This window comes from Oryctolagus cuniculus, chromosome 21, assembly GCF_964237555.1.
Source record: "Oryctolagus cuniculus chromosome 21, mOryCun1.1, whole genome shotgun sequence".
NCBI classification, from domain to species: domain Eukaryota; kingdom Metazoa; phylum Chordata; class Mammalia; order Lagomorpha; family Leporidae; genus Oryctolagus; species Oryctolagus cuniculus.
In genome coordinates this window covers 22,216,348-22,241,709 of record NC_091452.1, presented here as the reverse complement: position 1 = coordinate 22,241,709, position 25,362 = coordinate 22,216,348, and the positions used below count along the sequence as shown (strand labels likewise).

Sequence of the window (25,362 nt, the reverse complement as noted above, 5' to 3'; positions counted from 1 at the left end):
ACCAGCAGATAGAAGACCTCTCTCTCTCTCTCTCTCTCTCTCTGTAACTTTGCCTTCCAAATAAAATAAATGAATCTTTTAACAAATTAAATTAAATTAAGCAGTCCTTTGTAATTCCAGGGAACTTAACATTTTGCTAAGTTGCTTAAAAAAAAGAGTGGGGGAGCGCGGATGACTAAGCACGTGGGGAGCTGCCTCAGCTTTTCGCTTTATCCGCGCGTCTGGACGGCTGTCTGTCCGTCCGTCTGGAGGCCCGTCTTTCACCAGCGCCTCATAACCGCCAGGCCGCAGCCTTTGACCTCTGCCAGCGCGGGGGGCCAAAGGGAAAAACCCCAATAACGACGGTCACCCGGGGTGGAAAGTTTAAGTGTTGCCACCACCCGAAGACAGCACCGCCGGGGCCCCCGCTCGGCTCGGCTGTGAAACACGGGGGCTCCTTTCTGACCTGCACGACTTCCCGTTCCAGGCCGAGCGGCGCACGACACACAATGCTGTCAGCCCGGCGGGATCGTCCGTTCGTCAGGGCAACACACTCGTCCGTCTGGAAATCTCTCGGTGGCGGACTACAGCCTGTCATACTGGTGAAAGTGCGTCAGCTTGTTTGCTGAGGAAACTCTCCGCCTCGCTCTAGGACACTGCTGCACCGACCCCAGGTCTCCCTCGCAGGTCTGGAGGTCTCCCCTAACCCCGCATCGCACCCACTTCCGGCCCCACGCGGGGGTCCCGTCAAGTCTCCTGCGTGGAAAAAGCCCCCGGCTCCCAGCTGTGGGACCGACAGTTGCCACGCTGGACACTCGAGCCCCGCCTCCCTCCGGGCCCGGCGAGCCAATGAGCGCCGAGCTCGCCCGCGCGTCACGCGGCGCTGGCCAATCGCGGAGGGCCACGACCATAGAAAGGCTGGGCGCGGCGGGGCTCCGCGCTGGGCGGCGGCGGCGGCGCGCACTCGCGTAGACAGTCCGGGGCCATGGTGGTGGTGGCAGCCGCGCCGAGTCCGGCCGCCGGGGCTCCCAAAGTACTGCTTCTGCCGGGTCAGCCTGCCGCCGCCGCCGCCGCCGGAGCCCCGACCGGCAGGGCTCTGCCGCTCATGATACCGGGCCAGCGAGGGGCCAGCCCGGAGGCGGCGGGCGAGGGGCCCCCCCAGGCGCGCAAGCGACAGCGCCTCACGCACCTGAGCCCCGAGGAGAAGGCGCTGAGGAGGTGGGCGAGGGGCCCGGGTGTGGGGCTGCATCTGAAGCCGGGACAGGGAACTGGGGGCTGGGGCCGGGCGCTGGCCGCCCCACAGCGGCTCGGGCGCCCTTGGCCTGGGGGGTGCGGTGCCAGCGTGGCGCGGGGCGGGGCGCGCGGGGCGGGGCGGCTGGACAGACCGGATCCGCCGCGCTGGTTGGAGTCCAGGGCTACCCGGGCCTGTTTTCTTTACTTTCCCCTTGCCTTGTCAGAGATGAGCGGACCTGGGGGATGCAGGGCTTCCCTGTTGCCGTGCGGCCGCAGACAGGTCGCTCAGCCTTTCTGCGACACGGAGTCGATGGGGCTCTTCTGAGTTGCCCTGCTTTTTTTGGGGGGTGGGGTGGGGTGCAGAGGTGAAATGACAGAACTGCTGGAAGGGTGAAAGAGTTGGGAACCCTGGAGAGGCTCACCCGGAAAAGTCCCCGGGTCCAGGAGGTCGCTGCGGAGAGCGAGACGTGCATATAACGTGCCTGGCGCTCAGGCGTGGGTCAGCGCTCCTTCTTTTATGATCACTGTGCCTTTTGTGGTCTCTCGAGTTTCTCCTCGAGCAGGCCTGGGCCCGGGTCATCAGGGCACTGCCGAGGGTCTCCGCACTGGGGCGGGAGAGGCCCATCAGGGGGGCTTGGGGAGGGCGGGCGGGCGGGCGTGGGCTGCAGAACACTGGATTTCATCACCCAGCCTGGGATCTATTCCAGGGCACTGGAGTCAGGAAGCGGTGGGGGAGTTGAAGGGGTAGGAGAGAAGTCCCTTATGATGCCGGGTACATAGCGGTGATCCAGGCCTGCTTCTGCGGCAGGGTGAGACCCAGGCGGATGACGCCATCGGGGAGAGAGGAACGCAGGTCTTCAAGGCTGATGGACAGAGGCCTGTGTTTGTTTATTGGTTTTGCTGGGGGGAGGGGGGCTCCTGAGGCGTGTTTTCGCCATTAGTTTGCCTTGTCCTCTGCCTTGAAAGCACCAGCTGGCCAGGTTTGCAAATCAAGATACAGATAAGGTTGGAGATGACTCAGTGTGTGGCGCATTCCTTTCTTCTCAGGAAACTGAAAAACAGAGTGGCAGCTCAGACCGCCCGAGATCGCAAGAAGGCTCGGATGAGCGAGCTGGAACAGCAAGTCGTGGATTTGGAAGAAGAGGTAAAACGGCTGGAGGCCAGATTCTTTTCTCCATGTGAATCTGTCTGCCAGGACTGTGCCGGAACTGACTGCCCACACCAAGTGCTTTTAGTCTCTTCCAGGACAGAGTAGAGTATGTAATTAAAAGCTAAACTGAGCAAAGTTAGGGCATGATTGGCAGTTTGGTGAAGTGCTGAAGTTTGTTGAAAGCACAAGTAATTGCTCTAGCATTTGGTGCTAGATCTGTCAACAATATTTAGTGAGTTTGAGACAACAATTAGCAAGGCAAATACAAAATCAGTACTTAAACTTTAGCATCTTCCTGGCTTGGCCAAAAGTTCACTCAAGTTTTCCTTTGTCTCTCAAAGTCCACCTGATATCTTTTTTTTTTATAAGAGTTTTTTTGTTGTTGTTGTTAGATTTTTATGTATTTATTTGGTTGGTAGAATTATTAAGAGAGGGAGAGACACAGAGAGAGGTCTCTCATCCATTGGTTCACTCCCCAAATGGCTGCAATGGCTGAAGCTGGGCAGATCTGAAACTAGGAGCCAGGAGCTTCTTTTGGGTCTTCCACACGGTTACAGGGGCCCAAGCACTTGGGCCATCATCCACTGCTTTCTGAGGCCACCATCAGGGAGCTGGATTGGAAGAGAGCAGCTGGGACACGAACTGACACCCATATGGGATGGCAGTGCCGCAGGCAGAGTCTTAACCTACTACGCCACAGCAGCAGCCCCGTTATCTAATCTGAGCCATTAACTGGTTCTTACAATAAACACAAATCATTTGGGAGCAGTGGGTTGTTTCATTTTGGTTTTATAGTGTACCACTACCACTTTTATTATTACCTGCCAATTCAAGATAGGCTTTTTTTTTTTTTTTTTTTTTTGACAGGCAGAATGGACAGTGAGAGAGAGAGAGAGAGAGAGACAGAGAGAAAGGTCTTCCTTTGCCGTTGGTTCACCCTCCAATGGCCCCCGTGGCCGGCGCGCTGCGGCCAGTGCACCACGCTGATCCGATGGCAGGAGCCAGGTACTTATCCTGGTCTCCCATGGGGTGCAGGGCCCAAGCACTTGGGCCATCCTCCACTGCACTCCCTGGCCACAGCAGAGAGCTGGCCTGGAAGAGGGGCAACCGGGACAGAATCCGGTGCCCCGACCAGGACTAGAACCCAGTGTGCCGGCGCCACAAGGTGGAGGATTAGCCTATTGAGCTGCGGCGTTGGCCAATAGGCTATTTTAAAAAAAATTTTTTTTGACAGATCTAGTGAGAGAGACAGAGAGAAAGGTCTTCCTTTTTCTGTTGGTTCACCCCCCAAATGGCCACTACAGCTGGAGCTACGCCGATCCGAAGCCAGGAGCCAGGTGCTTCCTCCTGGTCTCCAACACAGGTGCAGGGCCCAAGCACTTGGCCCATCCTCCACTGCCCTCCCGGGCCACAGCAGAGAGCTGAACCAGAAGAGGAGCAACCAGGACTAGAACCCGGTGCCCATATGGGATGCCGGCGCCGCAGGTGGAGGATTAGCCAAATGAGCTACTGCACTGGCCCAAGATAGGCTATTTTTAAAACATCAAAACTAGATGAAAGCCACAGTCTATATTGCTGAACTCTATGTTGTTAGTAGTTGGAGGCATTGTGTTATTTTTGACTCCATTAAATGGCTCTTCTTAAATAACTTTTTTTTTTTTTTTTTAATAATTACAGCCTATCCTTCTAATACCTGCTGTAAGCAGCTGCATAAGCATAGGGTATCCAAGAGTTCAAAGAAAGAGAACCCAATTATAGCGAAACTTTAGAAGATGGATTCTTAAACAGGGGCAGGTGTCGTGGTACAATGGGTTAAGCTGCTGCCTGCGATGCCGCCATCCCATATGGACTCAGGTTCAAGTCCCAGCTGCTCTGCTTCCAATGCGGCTCCCAGCTAGTGCATCTGGGCAGGCAGCAGATGCTGGCCCAAGTGCTGGGCCCCTGCCACCCACGCGGGAGACCCAGATGGAGTTCTGGGCTCCTAGCCCAGGGCCAGCCATTATAGATATTTGGGGAGTGAATAAGCAAAGGATGCTCTCTCTGTCTCTCTCCCTCTTCCTGCATCACTCCACCTTTCAAATAAATCTTTTCAAAAATACAGATTCTTAAATGAAAGAATTTGAGGTTTTGCCTCTTTCTTCCAGAACCAAAAACTTCTACTAGAAAACCAGCTTTTACGAGAGAAAACTCATGGCCTTGTCATTGAGAACCAGGAGTTAAGACAACGCTTGGGGATGGATGCCATGGTTACTGAAGAGGAGGCAGAGGCGGAGGCCAAGGTAGATAAACTGTGTGAGCTGCTTTAACTGGTTCCCGGGGACACGGCCCAGGGGTCAGGTCCACATTCTGGTCCTCTGAAATTCTTCTCTAGTTTGAAGATGTTTCCAGGCAGGCAAGATGTTCTTTTTTAATGACAGCAAACAGTACTAAATCCTAATAATCAAAGTAAATAACATGGCTCTCTCAGAACAAGTCCTGAGACCTATCTGTTGCCAATAAAATGTACCACAATGGAAGCATTAAGGAGAACCAGAGTTAGACAATCAGATTGACTTTGAATGCCATCAAATGATAGTTTTTGATGAATATGAATGAGTGGGGGAAGAGGTTATTGTGATAGTGACATCTCTGATAAAAGAAGGTTAATTTATGGGTTTTATTTAATCTATATACTGGCGGATTTGATGACACCACCTAAATGATCTACAATTGAAAATAGGCAGTTTATTCTGTCATGGAAATATTCAGGAGGAATTTAAATTGTAATCCAAAAAATTCACTTACATCACTATATAACTTTATTATTATTTTTTAGACTTGTTTATTTGAAAGACTAAGTTACAGATAGAGGGAGAGACAGAAAGAGAGAGAGAGATCTTCCATCCACTGGCTCACCACTCAAATGGCTGCAACCACCCAGTCTGGGCCACACCAAAGCCAGGAGCCTGGAATTCCATCGAGGTCTCCCACGTGGATGCAAGGACTTGGGGCATCTTCCACTGCCTTCCCATGCATGTTAACAGGGAGCTGGGTAGAAGTGGGGCACACACAAGATGCTAGCCCCTACAGAACTTTATTATTAAGAATACTACTGGGGCTGGCACTGTGGTGCAGCGAGTTAACGCCCTGACCTGCAGTACCGGCATGCTCTACTTCGGATCCAGCTCCCTGCTGTGGCCTGGGAAAGCAGTAGATGGCCCAAGTCCCTGGGCCCCTGCACCCACATGGGAGACCCAGAGGAAGCTCCTGGCTTTGGATCAGTGCAGCTCTGGCCGTTGCAGCCAACTGGGGAGTGAACCAGTGGATGGAAGAGCTCTCTCTCTTTCTGCCTCTCCTCTCTCTGTATAACTCTTTCAAATAAATAACTCTTTAAAAAAAAAAAAGAATACTATTGTTATTGAGAATTTTATTAAGCTATCACTTATCAGTCCTGTGTAAATCTTTGCGTAGGGAAGAAAAAAAACCTTCATTTCACAGAAAATCACAATGGAAAGTTTCGTTTCTCATTTCTTGAGAGGGTCTGAAGAAAATGGAAGCAACAATACCAGGGGAAAGACTTTATAAAGAGTAGTTTTCTGGCTTTCTTAAAAACTGAGGATCACAGCTTCCGGGTGAGCGTTTCCTGGGGGGCTTGCTGCTGTGTGTTCACGTTGACCTTTCCTCCCAGGGGAATGGAGCGAGGCCAGTGACCGGGTCTGCTGAGTCCGCAGCACTCAGACTACGTGCACCTCTGCAGCAGGTGCAGGCCCAGCTGTCACCCCTCCACCACATCTCCCTGTGGATTCTGACGGCGCTGACTCTTCAGACTCTGAGGTACGGATCCTTCCGACTTCCTCAGTAGTGTCTCTGATGCCTGGTAACCCTAGCCAGACAGATGAGGGCAGAGTTAGTTTTGCTGGGGTCAGAGGTGAACATCAATGATGTTCTTAGTTCCTGGAGTTTAGGACATAGAGAAAGTGGGGTCTGGGGTTGGGGGAATGAGCAATTTACTCATTATGGGACCAGTGGTAAGCATTCCGGGCAGATTCTCAACTGTATTCTGACAAGTTGTGCTCATTCCATTTTTGCCTCTTGCAGTCTGATATCCTGTTGGGCATTCTGGACAACTTGGACCCAGTCATGTTCTTCAAATGTCCTTCCCCAGAAACTGCCAGCCTGCAGGAGCTCCCAGAGGTCTACCCAGAAGAACCCAGTTCCTTACCAGCCTCCCTTTCTCTGTCAGTGGGGACGTCATCAGCTAAGCTGGAAGCCATTAATGAACTAATTCGTTTTGACCACGTCTATACCAAGCCTCTAGTCTTAGAGATACCCTCTGAGACAGAGAGCCAACCAAATGTGGTAGTGAAAATCGAGGAAGCACCTCTCAGCCCCTCACAAAATGATCACCCCGAATTCATTGTCTCAGTGAAGGAAGAACCTAGAGAAGATGACTTCATTCCAGAGCTGGGTATCTCAAACCTGCTTTCATCCAGCCACTGCCTGAAGCCATCTTCCTGCCTGTTGGATGCGTATGGTGACTGTGGATACGAGGGCGCCCCTTCCCCCTTCAGCGCCATGTCCTCTCCCCTTGGTGTAAACCATTCTTGGGAGGACACTTTTGCCAATGAACTCTTTCCCCAGCTGATCAGTGTCTAAGAAATGATCTAATACTGTTCCCCTTCCCCCTAACTATTCCACTGCCTGGAGGATAGCAAAGCCCGTCTGTGCTTCATTCAGAAAGCCAAAGTAGAGGGCGTAGAGAACTCCTCTAAAGTATTTGTTCAATCTCATAGATGAGCCCAAGTACTGTCTTTTGACATTCAGCAGTCCAAGGTATTCAGATACATAATTCTGAACTACAGCTTTGGAGGTTTTAAGGGCGGTAGCTTGCCCTACAATCCTTATTTAAGTCATTAATGGACAAGTGTCTTAAAGTAGACATGGAACTTTGGAATGGCCCTGTGTCGTTTCTCTCTCCCCTTCTCAGCATCCCAGGCTTGCCTCTGACTTTAGGTCCTTTAGTTTGCTTCTGCAAGCAGAGAACACCTACCTGAGGGGGCTTCAAGTAAAGATCAAGAATCTTTTGTAAAATTACAGAAATTTACTATGTAAATGCTTGATTGAATCTTTTCCTACTAGTTTAGCTTCTGGAAGGTGCTTTCTCCATTTATTTAAAACTACCCATGCAATTAAAAAGTGCAATGCAGCATCCTTGTTCTTTGATTTCTTCTAAGGCTGTAAGTTTCACTTTCTCTATAGATGTCCCACTGTGTGCTGTGGTCGTCATTTATCCAACAAAACTGAGGCTGCCATTTTTAAAGTGACTGAAGGCTTTTCTGCTTTAACTACCTGCTCCAGTTCCCGACTGCTGTATGTGATATAATCCATGATTTGAGCAGTTATCTGAGAGTTTCTTAGTCTAATTGACCATTACCACAACCACTGTTGTGCTGTGTGTTAGCTTGTAAATGTGAGAACATGCCCTCAGATATCGAGATTCATTCTCGCCATTACAATAGGGAATAGGAGCATTTTCTAGACTCAAACCCCCTGGTTTCACCTGCCACTGATGAGCTGGGCTATAACGTCACTTATTATCTACAAGGAGTGATGATAGTGCTGAAGGTCACTGAAAGGATTCAAAACCATGATGCATTATAAGGACTTAGTATACACCAGGCAGCATACTAAGCACTTGAAAGTTAGGTTTTATGTCCTAATCCATTCTGGAAGAATTTTAATCTCATTTTTTATTTGAAAGGCAGAGTTAGAGAGAAGCAGAGGCAGAGCAAGGTCTTCCATCTGCTGGTTCACTCCTCAAATGGCCACAATGGCTGGAGCTGGGCCGATCAGAAGCCAGGAACCAGGAGCTTCCTGTGGGCTTCCCATGTGGGTACCGAGGCCCAAGGACTTGGGCCATTTTCTCCTGATTTCCCAGGCCGTAGGGGAGAGCTGGACCAGAACTGGAGCAGCTGGGACTCAAAACGTACCCAAATGGGATGCCAGCACCACAGGTGGCTTTACCCACTACGCCACAGTGCTGGCCCCTGATCTCATATTTCCTTGTTTCACAAAATAAAGCTGTTCAAAGAAAAAATCCTACAGACATTAATACAACCCCAACACAAGAAAGACTCGGTAACCCCCACCATCCTTTCCTTGGGGATCTTACAAGATATTAAAGAAATTCCCCAGATGAAGTCACTCTACCAATATAGCATCAAAATGATATATTCCACATTAAAACTACCTCTAAGCGGTCAAAGTGAATTAAGAGACCAAAGAAGGCTACAGTTTAAACCAAGTATGGTGACTAAAGGTAGATCTATGAGAGTGCTTAAAGGTTAGTCAGGCTAAGATCCAGCCACTCAAGCCTGAGCCAAGCCTGGTGTTCAGCAACACAAGCTTGCTAAGGCACTGGAGTTTCTGTAAGGATGGCTTCAAGCTGTCAGTACAACTGAAATGAAAACTTGAGAGTCAAGAATCTATTTAGGGATTTTAGAAGCAGGTGTAATTATAGATGTATTTTAGCCTCCATCATAATAGCAGGGTGAGGTTGAGGCTCAAGTAATTTACATTCAATGACATCATATGAAAGAGGCAGCTGTACATACAGGGCAGGATATACATAACCTATGTAGACTATCAGGACTTTCATTTCCTGCACAGATGGGTGAAAATTACCAAGTACTGTGCTTGGCCTTGAGAAAACACCTGTCATTCAAGGACATTTTCATAATGAAACACCAAATTGCCTGGTTAGAGCTAAAAATCACAATCTGCAAAAACCAAACCAGGATTTCCATTAAGTGCAGATACCTGAGATTAAAGATGCAGGTGACAAGACACACATCATTTCTAAAGGCTTTGCAACACCCATCTACACTTGCCTCCTTGCTTTCCTACTGAAATTACTCCTGGAGCAGAGATACTACCCACTCCAGGCATACTGTAAGGGGTCAGTTCTGTTCTAGTCTCCTAAGAACTGAATTTTTACCCTTTGGATTCCTAAAGCTCATTAAGGGACAAGAAGACCACCTTGTTCATGCCCCAGCTGATGGGAAGCATTGCCTTGGTGAGGTTCAGGTCTATACTATGCACTATTACACCTGCATCTGCTTCATCTCTAAAATGCCACTGGTGCTCTGTGGGAAGTACGTTACAGAGTTAGGAGATTTGAACTGCATGAGCACACATAAAACTCTATTCCCTCAAGGAGTTTAGACTACCTGCACCACACTGTACTGTACAGTAACTCAGATCCAAGGTAGCAGTGCAAAGACTCTGTAAAACCAACTGGTCAAGTGGAAAGAACATTGGTAAGGTGGATTATAAAACTACATTGTTACTATCTACTTAGACTTTTAGTGTCCAAATCTATAAAATAGGTAGCTTTTAGCTATGGTTTCCAAATTTTCATTAAACACAAATAACAGTATACTTTGTCTTCTGTTAACGGCAACCCAAAAGGGGACTCCACATTTATCAAAGAATGATGGTAAATATGCAGGCAATACTGCCACCCAGTGACTACCTGACAACTTTCAGGCATGAACCACCAGATAACATCATGGAATTTTCCTATTCCTCATTTTTAAAGGTCCCAGACCTCTCTCAGGGAACTCCACATCTGAACATTTTTGAAAACTTAGTCACCACTGCTGCCTGAGTGCTGACAATCAGCCACAGTGAACTGTCCTGTGTGGGGTGGAAGCACTGTATGGGTTTCTGAATGGCAAAACACAGACTGCTTCTTTTGGAAACTTTATCAATTACAGAACTTATCTCTAACCCAATAAAATCATCCCTTTAGGGTAAATACAAGTCCTTCACTGATATGAATGTTGTTTCAGCTAAAATTTAGAAGAAATACACAATTTCATTTACTTAAGTACAATAATACAAATATATCAAAAGTCCAAAACACTTAAGAAATTTTATTGAAAACAAAATACAGAAACACCAAATTCTCAAAGTAAAACTGACAGCATCTTCCAGAACTTTGCTAGTACTGCACCATTCTTGTCACTATCAAAAAATAAGACCAAGTTCTAGATCCAAAGTAACAAATGAACCTGCTGGTAAACATTCTTTTCATGGTCCTAGTTCCTACTCTAGTTATTTTTCTAAATTATACATTTGTACCTTTTCAAGAAAAAGTAGGTTTAAAAAAACTGATTAATATGTGAGAATTGGACTTACTTTCTTCATATTAAGACCCACTCCACACACACCCTACTCAAACTCAGAGAAAATATACATTGGTACTTTAAAGCTCACCTGCTTTAGGTAATTTTTTTCTCTTCACACATTAGCATAGTTAAGCCAATGTTTGATCCATGCTGCCAAAGCTGTACAAAATGAAAAGACCTGTTAATTCCCCAGGGAAACCTTAAGGCAAAAGCAAAAGCCTTTTGCTAGAAAAGAAAAAAATAAAATATAATGCAGAGGCCTTAGGACTGTGGAGACGGCTCAGATGAGTAAGCACCACAAGGAAGAAGACAGGTTTTGTACAAACATTTGCAAGGTTAAGTTTAGAAAGGAGCATCAAACATCCATTTTTCTGCAGAAATAATTATTTTAGATAGCTTGACTCCTAAACCAGTTCTGTCCAGAGTCTAATGAACAGAATCTTCACTGTCTCCTGTATTTGCTCATTTGCATCGAGTCTTGTTAGGAGGCTCCTCTCCCGTCATCCTCACCACTGACATTTCTGACCAGAGGTCAGCCCAGCAGTTCCTGCAGAAGACATCTTGGTGTGTTCTGGCTCTGCTCTTTGGAAAGCTTTCAACTCCCTTTCCACCCTAACACTAGGACTAACTCCAACTCAGTCTCTTCACGTTTTTGGGTTGTATCAGATCAAACTTTCAGTATGATTTCTTTAAGGCTACAAACTTTACAAGTTGGTCCCATTAAACAATGACATCAAGGCAGGAGTTTTTCAAATGGCATGAATCAAACACTTGCACATTTCAAAAGAATACAGTTTACATTCATCTCTAAGTCTGAGATTAAGAAACTATTAGCTGGTTTCCAACTGGTTCAATACTGTTTTGAAGTTTGAATAATTTTACTGTATAGACATTAAATATTGTTTAAATATTAAACATTAAATCTTTTCCTGACTATTCAGACAGAAATAGAGAAAGAACAGCAGGCAAAAGAAGAAACAGTCCAAAGAACAGACTTGAGACTTCTACGCCATCTGTAATGAGAGGCGGGAGTTCAGCATGGGTTTCAAAAATGCCTGGAAGCTGGTTCCTACTTGGTGTAAACCATGTTTTTCTACAAAAGGTATCTGATTCTTACAAAGCAGGAAGAAACCCAGAAAACAAAGAGAACTGGGGTAGTTGCCTGTTGTGTGATAAAAGGGCCAGTACTACACTATGACATTAAATCAATAGCTTATAGTGGATATTCCATAGCAATAAAGAAGCTCTCGTTTTTATTTGCACTGTGAGTCCTTGCCACGTGGACGAGCTCTTCCTGAGAATTAAAAACTTCAATCCTGGTTATCCTCAAAAGACACCTGGAGTCTGATTTAAGCACTCATGCAGATGAGGGTTTCTGCTAGCAGGAAGCTATTCGCTCCTAACTTTTAGAAGAACTATTAAGTTTAAGCACCAGACAAGTTGGCTATTCCAGTAAATCTCAATGTCACTTGCCCATACATTCTCAGTTAATATTGTTTTCAAAATTAACATTTAAAAACTCTACTTGCTCACACAAGTAAAATATTTGTTAAACTACAGAAATTCTCAATTGCTAGCTTGGCTGACACTGCACTTCCTTAGGTTTAACTAAAGGATGCATCTCTCCTAGGCGATCTGCAGATGGATTACCTCACAATATTTTAAACTAAACTATCCCTCAAAGTTAATTAAGTTGTAAACATTATGGAATAATTGGGCTTAGTCAATTATGCAAGGGAAACCAAGGAGCAACAGTAGCACACAGCAAAAAAAGCCTTGAAGGAAAAATACCTTCATGTTTTCATTGCATTTTCAGAGGCAAAGAGGAGATCATAATGCTACTGGCTATTTAATTAATACAGCTATACTGGACTGACAACTAACATACAAGTTTCATGGGCTCGGCAAGAGGTTAAGCCCCTGCTGTCTTCCCACCTTCTCTGTAATCATATACAGTCACCACTATAAACAGCTCATATGTGCAGACTAAATCGCGACTCAACTGTCAGGGTACAGTTTTAGTAAGAGCATCTTTCTTAACCATCTTTTTCAACTCAAGGACAATAATCTTCAAGTATCTTTAGACAAAGTGACAGATAACTAAAGTCACCCTTACACAAACAGCTTCTATATTTGCCTTTGAAAAGACTAAAATCTAACATTCCTTTAAAAAGCCCCCTAGAAAACTGCTTTTCTCTTAAGACAAGCTTCCTTGGCAAAAAGTTGAATTCTATAAATGGTTACCCAAAATGAGAGTCCCACCCCAAATCACAGGTGGAGGTATTATGACACCCGTTTCATAAAATTTTCGAGTCCCTAGATAGGCAAGTAGGCTCCAGATGAACACAGAGCCTTCTAACATTTGACGTTCATGTAGAACTCGGTTTCTAGAGTTCCATTTCTTCTTCCGTATTAGCAGCTGTCTCCAAACTATTGTAAAGAGGCATCTCTGCTTGCCGGGGTTCCAAGAACAGTTCAGTTCTCCCAGGGAAGGCAGTGCCAGCAGCTGCATGCTTTGTTTGGCTCTCTCCTGCGTAGTTCTTAGCATTAGATGATGGCTTTGGCTTATCAGAAAGGAGTTCAGGGAGAGGTTTCCAGAGTACAAGTTCCATGGAAGGGCGGCTCCTAAGATAGAAAATACAGGTTCTTGTATCAAGTTTTAGAACATGAAAATAAAAGTTATATATAGAAAAGCTAGTAAATGATGCCTTAATACCTTACAATGAAGAAAATTTTTTAAAGATTTATTTATTTGAAAGGCAGAGTGAGAGAGAGACAGAGATCTTCTATCTGCTGGTTCATTGCCCAAATGGCTGTAGCAGCTAGGCTGGGCCAGGCCAAAGCCAGGAGCTAGCAGTTTCTTCCAGCTCTCCCATGTGGGTGCAGGGAACCAAGCACTTCAGCCACTGCTTTCCCAGCTGAATTAGCAGGGGTTGGATCAGAAGTACAGCAGCTGAGTCTCCAACTGGCATCCATACTGGATGCTGGCATAGTAGGCATCAGCTTTACCTGCTATGCGACAACACCAGCCCCTACAACTAACAATTGATGGCATCAAAATAGGAATTTAAGACAATTCAAAGTGACTGTTAGAAAGGACAAATACATAAGATTTTACATTCTATATGTATTTTAAATCAAAACAAATGGTTATATTAGTGCTGTGATTAGAATCAGTACAGGGGGCTGGCGCTGTGGCGTAGTGGGTAAAGCTACCGCCTGCAATGCCAGCATCCCATATGGAATATGGTTCGAGATCCAGCTGGCTTCACTTCTAATCCAGCTCTCTGCTATGACCTGGGAAAGCAGTAGAATGTAGCCAAAGTCCTTGGGCCCCTGTACCCACATGGGAGACGTGAAAGAAGTTCCTGACTCCTGGCTTCGGATTGGCCCAGCTCTGGCTGTTGTGACCATTTGAGGAGTGAACCAGCAGATGAATGATCTCTCTCTGCCTCTCTGTAACTCTGCCTTCCAAATAAATAAATAAATCTGAAAAAAAAAAATTAGTATAACATCCCACATGAAAAATAAAGCACTTTTTTAAAGTTATAAACTAAAAAAAAAAGTTAAAAAATTTATTTTGTTTGAAAGGTAGAGCTAGAGAAAAAAAGAATAAATAGAGATGATCTTGCACCTAATGTTTCACTCCCCAAATGGCTATAATGGCTGTGGTTGGGCCAGGCTGAAGCCAGGAGTCCCGTCTGGGTCTCCCCATGTAGGGGCAGGAGCCATCTTTCACTGTTTTCCCAGGCCATTAGCCAGGAGGTGGATCGGAAGTCGAGCAACCAGGACTCAAACTGGCACTGATATCGAGTGCCGGTTTCACAGGTGGTAGCCCAGGCACTATGCTTCAATGCTGGCACAATCTTTTATTTATTTATTTTTAAATTTTTTTAAAATTTTATTTGACAGATTGAGTTAGACAGTGAGAGAGAGAGAGAGAGAGAGAGAGAAGGAGAGAGAGAGAGAGAGAGAGAGAGAGAGAAAGAAAGGTCTTCCTTCCATTGGTTCACCCCCCAAATGGCCGCCTCAGCCGGAGCTACATCAATCCAAAGCCAGGAGCCAGGTGTTTCCTCCTGCTCTCCTATGAGGGTGCAGGGCCCAAGCACTTGGCCCATCCTCCACTGCCCTCCTGGGCCACAGCAGAGAGCTGGACTGGAAGAGGGGCAACCGGGACTAGAACCTGGTGCCCATATGTGATGCTGGCGCCCCAGGCGGAGGATTAACCAAGTGAGCCACGGCGCCGCCCACGGCGCTGGCGCCGGCGCCAGCCCCAAACTTTTAAAACTTTTAAAAAAAGAATTCTGGTTACTCTTACCAGATATAGTTGCCTATCTTGTAGTTAACCAATATAAATGAAAATGAAACACTGCACGAACATATTAAGATGCCCTTTTGTTTGGTACAGTAATAAGTGTAATGCTTTACAGTTAAGCCAAAATGATTATCACAAATACCTCCTACCCTCATGGTAGTGATAACTTCTAGAACCCAAACAAGTAAGGTAATACCCCGAAGGCTAGTTTCTGGAAAACTACCAAGAGTAAAAATTGTTCACTAGAGGCCTTTTGGCTGGAAGGCAACCTGACCTGCTTATGTTTGGCTGAACTATTTACCTGCCCTGGGTGCTGGGTTGTTAATTATAAACTCAAGCTACGGAGTTCATGCAGAACCTGAAGCCTCTGTGTGCAAATCACTCCCACAGTATTCAAAGACAACAGTGCCCAGCAAGTGTCCTAGGAAACTTTTTCAGGTAACTAAAACATTTTTTAATTAATTAATTTATTTGAAAGTCAGAGTTACACAGAGAGAGGAGAGGTAGAGAAAGAAAGAGGACTTCCATCTGCTGGTTCACTCCCCAATTGGCTGCAGCGGCCGGAGCTGGGCCAATCTGAAGCCAGGAGCCAGGAGCTTCTTCCAGGTCTCCTACGTGAGTGCAGGGGCCCAAGGACTTGGGCCATCTTCTACTGCTTCCCCAGGCCATAGCAGAGAGCTGGATCAGAAGTGGAGCTGCCGGGACTTGAACTGGCACCCTATGGGGTGCTGGCACTGCAGCTGGAGGCTTTACCCACTACACCACAGTGTCAGCCCCATAACCGAAATTTACTCTGAGTACCAAATCAGCTTCAATTCTTGGAACAGCTCAATAGCACTGTATAATCTGCCTACTACTATACACAGCGGATAATGACAACTTGAGATCATCTAGGCTCAAGGACTTCAAGAGTATGGGGCTAATCATTAGTTCCTAGGTTAAATGGCCCCAGCCCACTTTGCTTTTTAGGTTCTTGTGTTGCTTTCCCATTTCCCCTCTTGTCCTCACACTGTGGTCAGTTTCTACTTGGAGTTTGTTCTGTACTCATTTGTTTCTTCTGATGATCTAGGAGACCACATTACTGAGCTCATGAAACTGCTTTAAATTAAGGGCAAAATACCTCTGCTAAAAGCCCTGAGGGGCTATGCTATGCCAAGAATATAAACTTTGGTTTACAGCCTTTGTGATAACTATCTTTTTTTTTTTTTTTTTTTTTTTTTGACAGGCAGAGTGGACAGAGAGAGAGAGAAACAGAGAGAAAGGTCTTCCCGTTGGTTCACTCTCCAATGGCTGCCGTGGCTGGCGCGCTGCGGCCAGTGCACCGCGCTGATCTGATGGCAGGAGCCAGGTACTTATCCTGGTCTCCCATGGGGTGTGGGGCCCAAGTACTTGAGCCATCCTCCACTGCACTCCCAGGCCACAGCAGAGAGCTGGCCTGGAAGAGGGGCAACCGGGACAGAATCCAGCACCCCAACCGGGACTAGAACCCGGTGCGCCAGCGCCGCTAGGCGGAGGATTAGCCTAGTGAGCCGCGGCACCAGCCTGTGATAACTATCTTGACTGCTATGAAACACAGTGGTGCTTCTAGGTAACTGAAATAACTAAGTAGACTAGAAATGTGGTTTTAAATGTGCTTCTAGGGGCTAGTGTTGTGCCCAGCGGGTTAAAGCCCTGGCCTGAAGCACCGGCATCCCATATGGGTGCCGGTTCTAGTCCCGGCTGCTCCTCTTCCCATCCAGCTCTCTGCTGTGGCCCAGGAAGGCAGTGGAAGATGGCCCAAGTGCTTGGGCCCCTGCACCCGCTTGGGAGACCCGTAAGAAGCTCCTGGCTCCTTGCTTCAGATCGGTGCAGCTGCGGCCATTGCAGCCAATTGGGGAGTAAACCAGCAGATGGAAAATCTCTTATCTCTGTCTCTTCCTCTTTCTCTCTGAAAATTCTGCCTTTCAAATAAATAAATACATCATTTTAATTTAAAAAAAAATTTTTTTTTTGACAGGTAGAGTTATAGACAGTGGCTTTAACCCACTGTGCCACAGCAACGGCCCCTACTTTAAAAAAAAAAAAAGGCCGGCACTATGGCTCACTTGGTTAATTCTCTGCCTGCAGCACTGGCATCCAATGTGGGCGTCGGGTTCTAGTCCCAGCTGCTCCATTTCTGATCCAGCTCTCTGCTATGGTCCAGGAAGGCAGTGGAGGATGGCCCAAGCCCTTGGGCCCCTGCAGCCGTGTGGGAGACCTGGAAGAAGCTCCTGGCTCCTGGCTTCAGATCAGTGCAGCTCTGGCCATTGTGGCCACCTGGGGAGTGAACCAGCAGATGGAAGACTTCTCTCTCTGTCTCTACCTCTCTCTGTAACTTTTTCAAATAAATAAAATAAATCTTTAAATAAAAAAGATTGGACGATGGTATACAGAAACAATAGGTTTTCCGTCCAAGAAATAATTAAATGGAAATCAGGCACCAAAACTTACATGGACTCAATCATCTTCTTTGTAAAGACTTCATCAAATTCCCTCTTCAAACCTGTTTTCATGGTATCAGAAAGGACAAGACTGGGGAGGTGGTTAACATTTCTGTCAGCTTCAACTTCTTCATCTTCATCAATTATCCTAAATAAATTAAGGCAGCAGAAGCAGAGAAAGAATAGTGAGGTGGATATGGGCTAGGCAGGGAGTTAGTGAACGAAAGAGCTGAGAGGTTTTGGCAGTCTTTGTGTCTCTACCCTGTAACACTGAAAACTCCACCCTCTTCCATGCCAAATTCAACATATCCAATTTCCCATGATGCACCTCAGTCTCCTCCACCACAAAGATGCCACAGTGAATAAGTATATGTTGAGCCCTGTGTAGAGATGCCATAAAACTTTCCCAGAGATGCTTCCCCTTCCCCAGGCAAGAGAGAAGCCAAACTGGAGTGTGCGCAATTCTCCTCAAGGGGCCGCCCCCATTTACTTCTGAGTGTGACCTATCTCTTTAAGTAAACCCTGATCCCATTCTGGAACTTTACCTATGTCTCTGCTTTTAATTCAACTCCTATGCCAAGACAAGAACCCTGGAATCAGTCTAGCTGGGGACCCCCTTTCAATCAAATTTGAGAAAGGTGTTCTGGAAAACTATCTTGTATTTAGTACAATTCTGTAAGAACTCACTTTAAAGCTGCACACTTTGAATTCCCTGAGTTTTACATTCTTTCTGAGAGGTTAAAGATCAAGACACCACCAAATGATGAACTAGACTAGCTTGCAAGAGTTGCACAGAACAGCAGTGAGCCATTTACCTGTCCTCAATCTCCTGAAGCCTCCTTCGGGCAGCTTCACACTGGGCTTCTCCAGTTGTCTGATCCATTTCTTCACAAACGACATCTAACATGCCAGGGACGGAAAGGTCACTAGGGCACGGCCTGACTCCAGGACCCTCCACATTCTGCTGTGCACAAAGAATCCAGTCATTAGGACCAGCACAGAGCTCTGCTTCAGTTAGCCTTTTTTTCCTTACTGGACAACTAGAAGAGAAAAAGGAGAGAGAGAAAGTTCGCTCATTTGTTCAATGAAAATTCCAATATAAAGCAAACATATATCATGTGTTTCAAATTAAATGAATATAAGAAAAAACTAGTTTTGATGGAGTGTGATTACAACATGGAAAATCACGCATTTTTCTCCATCACTCTTATAGCCTCCCTAAGATGTTTTCTTCTACTGATCATTGTCAAATTAGGCTGTACCTGCAAAATCTTGTCTTTTTAGATTTTAAAGCTTCAATATGGGAACTCAGAAGTCATTTCTACTGATCTCACTCTGGAAAGGTCAAGTGGGAAGTAAAGAACCAAATATCACAAAGAAGCCATTCAGCACCAGTTATATTTTGTCACATAGCTGCTGCACGATCAAATATATGGGAGATGGTCTGGCATCCATTTTTCATTCCTTCACAACAAAAACATATGCCTCAGCCGGTGCTGCGGCTCACTAGGCTAATCCTCCGCCTAGCGGCGCCGGCACACCAGGTTCTAGTCCCAGTCGGGGCGCCAGATTCTGTCCCGGTTGCCCCTCTTCCAGGCCAGCTCTCTGCTGTGGCCCGGGAGTGCAGTGGAGGATGGCCCAGGTGCTTGGGCCCTGCATCCCATGGGAGACCAGGAGAAGCACCTAGCTCCTGCCTTCGGATCAGCGCGGTGCGCCGGCCGCAGCGTGCCAGCCACGGCGGCCATTGGAGGGTGAACCAATGGCAAAGGAAGACCTTTCTCTCTGTCTCTCTGACTGTCCACTCTGCCTGTCAAAAAAACAAAAAAACATAGGCCTCACCAGATCTGTTCCAAGAACTGCAGAGACAGGTGGTATCACTGATTTCTTGGTCTCCTCCAATATATCAGGGACTATCTTTAGGTTCTATCAGTCCCCAACCAATAATGGGGTCCTACCTTGCAAATGCTCCATTTCTTGGAAAAATTTGTACTTCATAGGTGTCTTACGATTCATCAAATTCAAATTCTTTCTTTTGCAGAGTTGGAAAAAAGAACCTAGAAAATCTAAACTGGCTCCTCCAAAGTGTTACCATAGTGGAGTTGAGTGTTGGCAACCACATTCCAGAGTTCCTGAACCCTACCTACCTCTATGCCATTTCTAAATCCTCCCGCCTCCTCAGAGGTGGTTCAGCTGTTCCAGCCTGTACTATGAACTAGTATTTGTAAGCACTACAATACGCTGAAAGCTATCTGAACCAAGCTAAATGGACACCTGGCTCTCTTCTATTTAAGTATTTAAACCAAAAGTATGTTATTGCCTGACATCAGCAAGCACAATCTCAAGACCAGAATACAGCTCTGTAAACAAAACAAAACAAAACAATCATTAATGGCCACCACAGCTCCTGATTCTCTAAACTGAGAATCAAAGGAAGTAGTCTTTTTACAAGGGGAAATTTCTATATTATGTCAAGAATGCGGACATCAACATTAGTCTCCAGCTGTATAAAACCTGACAACCAAGAATGTCCTCTTCTATCTAATTTTTGATAGGAATCAACTCTCAAATAAAGTGATGGGTTTATCGTTAGTTTTAATTCCTAAGAAAGTATTAAGAATGTTTAGTTACATACTGAATATTTCTAAAACATTTGAATAAAGTGATGTTTTAGAAACAATAGTTATATATGTAAAAATGCATTTAAGAAAAAGGAGAATAAATCTAAAAGGAATAGGCAATTTCCTAGCACATCTAAAAACTCAGCTATGAAATTACGAGTGTAAAAGTTGGGTTCTGCTCTCTAACATGATTCAGCTATTTTGTGCCTGGTGGTCAACTTTGGAAATAGAGATCAGTAATGCCCTCTCTTCAAAACGTAATATAATATAGAAGACTCATAAGATTGGTAATAGCTATGAAGGTAGCAGCCAGGCAGCAAACATTTGGCCACTGGACATTCAAATGTCTAGTCTTATCCTCCCAGCATCTCAATCTCCATTTGCAAATTAAAGGTGGTTGACTTTTTAAGCCAAAAACTTTCACACTTTAAACTTTTTTATTTATCTCAGAGCTGGGACCCCTTACCTAGTAAGATCTTAGGGCAAACTTCTAAAGGTAAAAGCAAAAAGGTCCCTATTTTATCCACAGCAAGAGTATAACTATTTGGGCAGACATACAGCTGTGTTTAAGATGCACCTTGGGATGCACAAAGCCCATACCACACCGCCTCAGCTGCATCTCAGCTGTGCTTCTGATTACACATTCACACACCGGGAAGCAGCAGGTGATGGTTCAAGAACCTGAGTCCCTGCCAACCACACAGGAGACCCTAATCGAATTCCTGGCTCCTTACTTCAGCCTGGCCCAGTATGGACTGTTACAGGCATTCGGGGAGTGAACCAGATTAAAGATCTTTGCTTCTCTGCCTTTTAAATAAAAGGAAAATAGATTTTAAAAAAATTAATATTTATATTTTATTTGAAAGGCAGAGTTGGGCCAGGCCAAAGCCAGTAGCCCAGAACTCCTTCTGGGTCTCCCAAGCACTTGGGCCATCTTCTACTGCTTTCCTAGGCACATTAGCAAGGAGCTAGATTAGAAGTGGAGCAGCCAGGACTCAAACCAGCACCTATATGGGATTCCGGCATCGCAGACAGCAGCTTAAAGACAGCAGCTTAACTTGCTGTGCCACAAAGCCAGCACCCATAGATAAAAATATTTTTTTAAAAATCACAAATATTATCTGGTCCAGTGGTTTTAAATTAAGGCAACTTGGGGTCAGCATTGTGATACAGCAGGTAAAGCCTCTGTCTGTGACGCTGGCATCCCATATGGGTGCCAGTTCAAGTACTGGTTGCTATACATTCTGAAGCAGCTCCCTACTAATGGCCTGGGAAAAGCAGCAGATGACCCAAGTGCCTGGGCCCCTGCACCCACATGGGAGACCCGGATGAAGCTCCTGGCTCCTGGCTTCAGATTGGTCCAGCTCTGATTGCTGTGGTCATTTGGGAAGTGAACCATTGGATGGAAGATCTCTCTCTGTAACTCTGACTTTCAGATAAATAAATAAATATTTAACAAAATTTTAAAAATACATTAAGGCAACTTATAAAGAAACTGATGAATTTATGTAATCAAGTTTCTGATGGCAAAAAAAGGTCAAAGCTGAAAGATAAAGGACAAATTTGAGGACATTATTTGCAACATACATAATAAGCTGCTAACTTCCCTATAAACCACTGAAAAGACCAATAAACTAATAAAAATGTGTAGAAACAAGAATTCACACAAAGTTAAACACCAAAATATTTACTACCACTTATAATGAACAAATACAAACTGAGAGTTTACGTACTTCTTTCACCTTTTTAACTATAAGAAACCTACACATGGACTGGCTGGCCTAGCAGTTAAGATATCTCAATATCACTCATAATGAATAAATACAAACTGAAATACTAATCTAACTCGGTTCACTTCTTTAACTATAAAGCCCTATGCAGCTGTTTGGTCTAGAAGTTAGGACACTGGTTGGGGCACTTGACTCCCATACTGGGTAGCCTAGGTTTGAGTCTAGGCTCTACTTTTGAATTCTTGCTTCCTGCTTAATGTGCACTGTGGGAGGCAGGAGATGATGGCTCACGTACTTGGGTCCCTGCCACTCACGTGAAATACCCCGGTTTGAGTTCCTAGTTCCTGGTTTCAGCCTGGCCCCAGCCCTGGATGTCATAAGCATTTGGGGGAGCGAACCAAAGGATAGAAGATCTGTATGTCAAAACAAAACATTTTTAAAAACAACAATTTGGGAGACCTATAATCTATACTGGGTTGGCTGGGTTCAAGCCTCAGCTCTGGACTCCAGCCTCAGCTCTGGACTCCAGCTTCTTGTTAATACACACTCTAGGAGCAGCAAGTGGTTGGACCCTGGAAGGCCAGGATTGCATTCTCACCTCCTAGCTTTAGCCACTGTAGGCATTTGGTGAGTGAACCGAATCAGTAATACACAGGTTAATCACTCCTAAACAATTAGAGAATTATACTGTACACATTCTTGTGATGTTTCTTTTGCTCATATTGTAAGACACATGATGTTGATAAGTATAGCTTTTGTTTTTCCTGTATGGAACTCTACTGCACAGATTCATAATGTATTTCATCCGTTTCACTGCTCAATGACATTTGGGACGTTTCCAGTTTTGAATTCTCATGACCAAGGATGCTAGGAACTGCCTTGTCTCCTGGTGCACATGTCCATGAAGCTCTCTAAGTACATACTCAGGAGGGAAGGTGTTTGGTAAGCAGGTAGGTATGTGTGCCTTCAACTTTATTAGACAAGATCAAGCTGTTTTTCAAAGTACATGTACTGAGTTATGCTCTCATTCAGTGTCTGGGTGTTCTCCGTGTGCCATATGTGCCACAGTATCTAGCGGGAGAGAGCTTTGTGGCTTTGCTACACACTTCCCCAGAGACTGATATGGCTGAACACTTTTTCATTTGATTGGTAATGTGAAAATTACTCTCTGGGGAATTTTCTTATTCCCTTTGCTATTAGATAGGCTGTCTATGAGATGTAATTTTTCAGCTACCAGTTGATCTCTGATAAAATTTTTTTTTTAAAAAAGTAGGAGTGTTCAGCCTAGCAGTTAACACCGGTGCTGGCACACATCGAAGGGTGCCTGGGTTCCTTATTCAGCTCTAGCTCCGGACTCCACCTTCCTGCTTATGCAGACCTTGGGAATAAGCAGTGACGGTTCAAGTAACACAGTTCCCGCCACCATCACAGGAGACTTGGAATGCGTCCCCAGGTCCCAGCTTCAGCCCAGCTCAGTGGCAACCACTGCAGGCATGTGGACAGTAAAGCCACAGATGGCGGCTCTGTTTCCTCTACCTCTCAAAATAAAGTGCAATTCTCTAAGAAAAATGGAAAAATGGGTATTTTTCACTGCAAGTATAAATTGTTCAAATTTTAAACGGCACACACTTTACGTCCCAGCAATTCTGCAACAAGGAATCATCTACTTGCAAACATACATAAGAGACTTGAGAAGTATATTCACAATAAATTGGTTAACTGCAAAAAGTCAGAAATGACTTAGAAATTCATCGTTCGATGACTAGCTAATTATGCATACCTAGTCCTGTAACAGAACCCCACTCAACTGCTGAAGAATTAGCTAGAGCTATTTGCTGACGTAGAACCACAGGAGTAAAAAGATCAACCGGGTCACACAGGCCAGACAGCATCTTCCCAGCAAAGTGAAGACCCAGAGGCTTACACAATCCCAAATCCGACAGTTTTGAGACTGTCTTCCAAACAGGAACCAGGTAAGACGGTGGCTGCCTCTGGAGAGGAGACCTGGGTACATGGAGTCTTTATGACTTTTCAACAAGTGCCTTTGAATTCTTTTACAGAATGCTAGCATGTTTCAAACTTCAAACAATTACAACCCCTTCCAGAGGGAACACTTCTCTCCGGACTCCTCTGCCAGCCACTCACTGTCCCTAAAAGGCAACCGACGTTCCGGGCTTCCTGGGCCTCCGTCCAGAGACACACCTAACTTCTTCTTTTTTTTTACCTTTTCACTTTAGTTAGTTTAGTTTAGGCCCGGGGTTAACTTAAGAGCGACTATGCAGGGACTAAGAGACCGCCGAAACTTACTCCTCCTCCTCTTCCTCCTCCTCCCGCTTGTGCTTCTTTTTACAATGAACCGAGACACTGTTGAAACAAAACAAACCCAGGTCAGTCCGTGCAGAGCTCCGCGCGCGGTTACACACCGGAGCATCACTTCTCCCTTGCTCCAATCGGCTCGCGCACCCCGTTCCTGGCCGAAAGTACCGGTCACGGGGTCAGTCGGGTCACGCCGGCGGCCCCCGACGCGGCCACAACCGCAGCCAGCGACATCTAAACTTGTCATTTCGGCGAGGTAACGGGGGGTTGGCGGGGAGCGAGGCAGGGCCGCCAGTGCGTGCTAAGCTCCTCCGGGACCCCGCCACGGCGGGCAGCGACCCCGGTTCCGTCCCCCTCTGCTCCGCCGACCTGAGGCAACCGAGGGTCCGCGAGAGGCTCCCCAAGTTGTCACCGCGCCGCGCTCCGGCGGGGGGCGCGCCGAGAGGGCACCCGGGCTCCGACCGGGAAAGTCTCACTTGTCCTACGGGACTCCCCGCGCGGTGCGACCGCAGGCGACTTGCGGTTAACGTCGCTCTCTCTGGGGAGCAGCCTCCTCAGCTCTCCACGGGGCTGAGAAGCCGCCCGCGCACGGCCGCGGGAGTCAGCCCGGCCGCCCGCCCGCCCGCCCGGCTCCTCACCGTCCGCGCGCCGCGCTCCCGCAAGGGCTGCTCGGGGCGGCGCGGGGTCCCGGCCGCGGGACCAGCTCGGCGCCCTCAGCTCCCGGCGGGAAGGCCCGGCCGGGGAAGGCCGGCGGCGGCTGCAGGAACTCCGAGGCGCCGCTCAGGGGCAGGCCGCTGAAAGGCCGGCCGAGCGCGGCCATGGCCGGCGACACAAGGAGGCTTCGTCCGCGGCCCCCGCCACCCGCGTCCCCAGGCCCGGCAGCTGCGGCCACGGCGACTGCCGAGAGGCGCCCGCCTCCGAGCCCGCTCCGACCCCACGTCACGCCTTCTAGAACCCTCCACCCCGAGCCGCCCAGGGGGCATGCCGGGATTTGTTGTGTGTGGCGGGCCGCTACCGCGAGCGATGCCGGGAGTTGCGGTCCTCGGGAACTACAAACAATATGGCTGCCTCTTGACTTCGTCGTTGGGGCTTTGAGGTAAATCGTCGGTTCGAATCCTCCCTGAGGAAGAGGTGTAACGTCTGTGTCCCTCAGTTGTGAAAAAGGAGAATAACTCTGTTGGATGTGAGGAGTAAATGAATTCAAACATTCAGAGCCCTCAGAACACTGCTTGGTGCACCGGGATCAATTTTGACTCCTTCTGTTTAAATGAAGTTGGTGATGCCTCAGAGGGAACGGTGTCATCAAAGGAAGCGTCAGAGCGCTTGAGGGGGGTAATGGCGGAGCGGATAGCAGAGACTGTCGGCCCCGATCACGTGACCGGGCGCCATGT

The 25,362-nt window shown here is 46.7% G+C and overlaps 2 protein-coding genes across 2 annotated transcripts; one reads left to right on the top strand and one right to left on the bottom strand.

Annotated features, from left to right (window-relative positions):
- The first annotated feature begins 911 nt into the window (after positions 1-911).
- Positions 912-7,547, top strand: XBP1 (X-box binding protein 1). Its single transcript, XM_051826650.2, is given in 6 exon segments — positions 912-1,197; positions 2,260-2,356; positions 4,507-4,641; positions 6,030-6,089; positions 6,092-6,175; positions 6,440-7,547. Coding segments are annotated over 6 exon segments (1,167 nt in total). The 5' UTR covers positions 912-964; the 3' UTR covers positions 6,998-7,547.
- Positions 7,548-10,253: 2,706 nt separating this feature from the next.
- Positions 10,254-24,942, bottom strand: CCDC117 (coiled-coil domain containing 117). The gene is made up of 5 exons (XM_051826653.2): positions 24,610-24,942; positions 23,963-24,019; positions 18,123-18,347; positions 17,318-17,455; positions 10,254-13,158 (listed from the first exon to the last, which is right to left on the bottom strand). The coding sequence occupies exons 1-5, from the start codon at positions 24,789-24,791 to the stop codon at positions 12,921-12,923; spliced, it is 840 nt and encodes a 279-aa protein (XP_051682613.2). The 5' UTR covers positions 24,792-24,942; the 3' UTR covers positions 10,254-12,920.
- Between the last annotated feature and the right edge of the window lie 420 nt (positions 24,943-25,362).

Bases quoted from the DNA above. Each gene is read 5' to 3' on its own strand.
- CCDC117 (XM_051826653.2), bottom strand. From the start codon at position 24,791: ATGGCCGCGCTCGGCCGGCCTTTCAGCGGCCTGCCCCTGAGCGGCGCC. The intron at 24,020-24,609 runs GTGAGGAGCCGG...TTGTTTCAACAG, and splicing joins GGGAGCGCGGCGCGCGGACG to TGTCTCGGTTCATTGTAAAA. The intron at 18,348-23,962 runs GTAAGTTTCGGC...TTTCTCTTCTAG, and splicing joins GAGGAGGAAGAGGAGGAGGA to TTGTCCAGTAAGGAAAAAAA.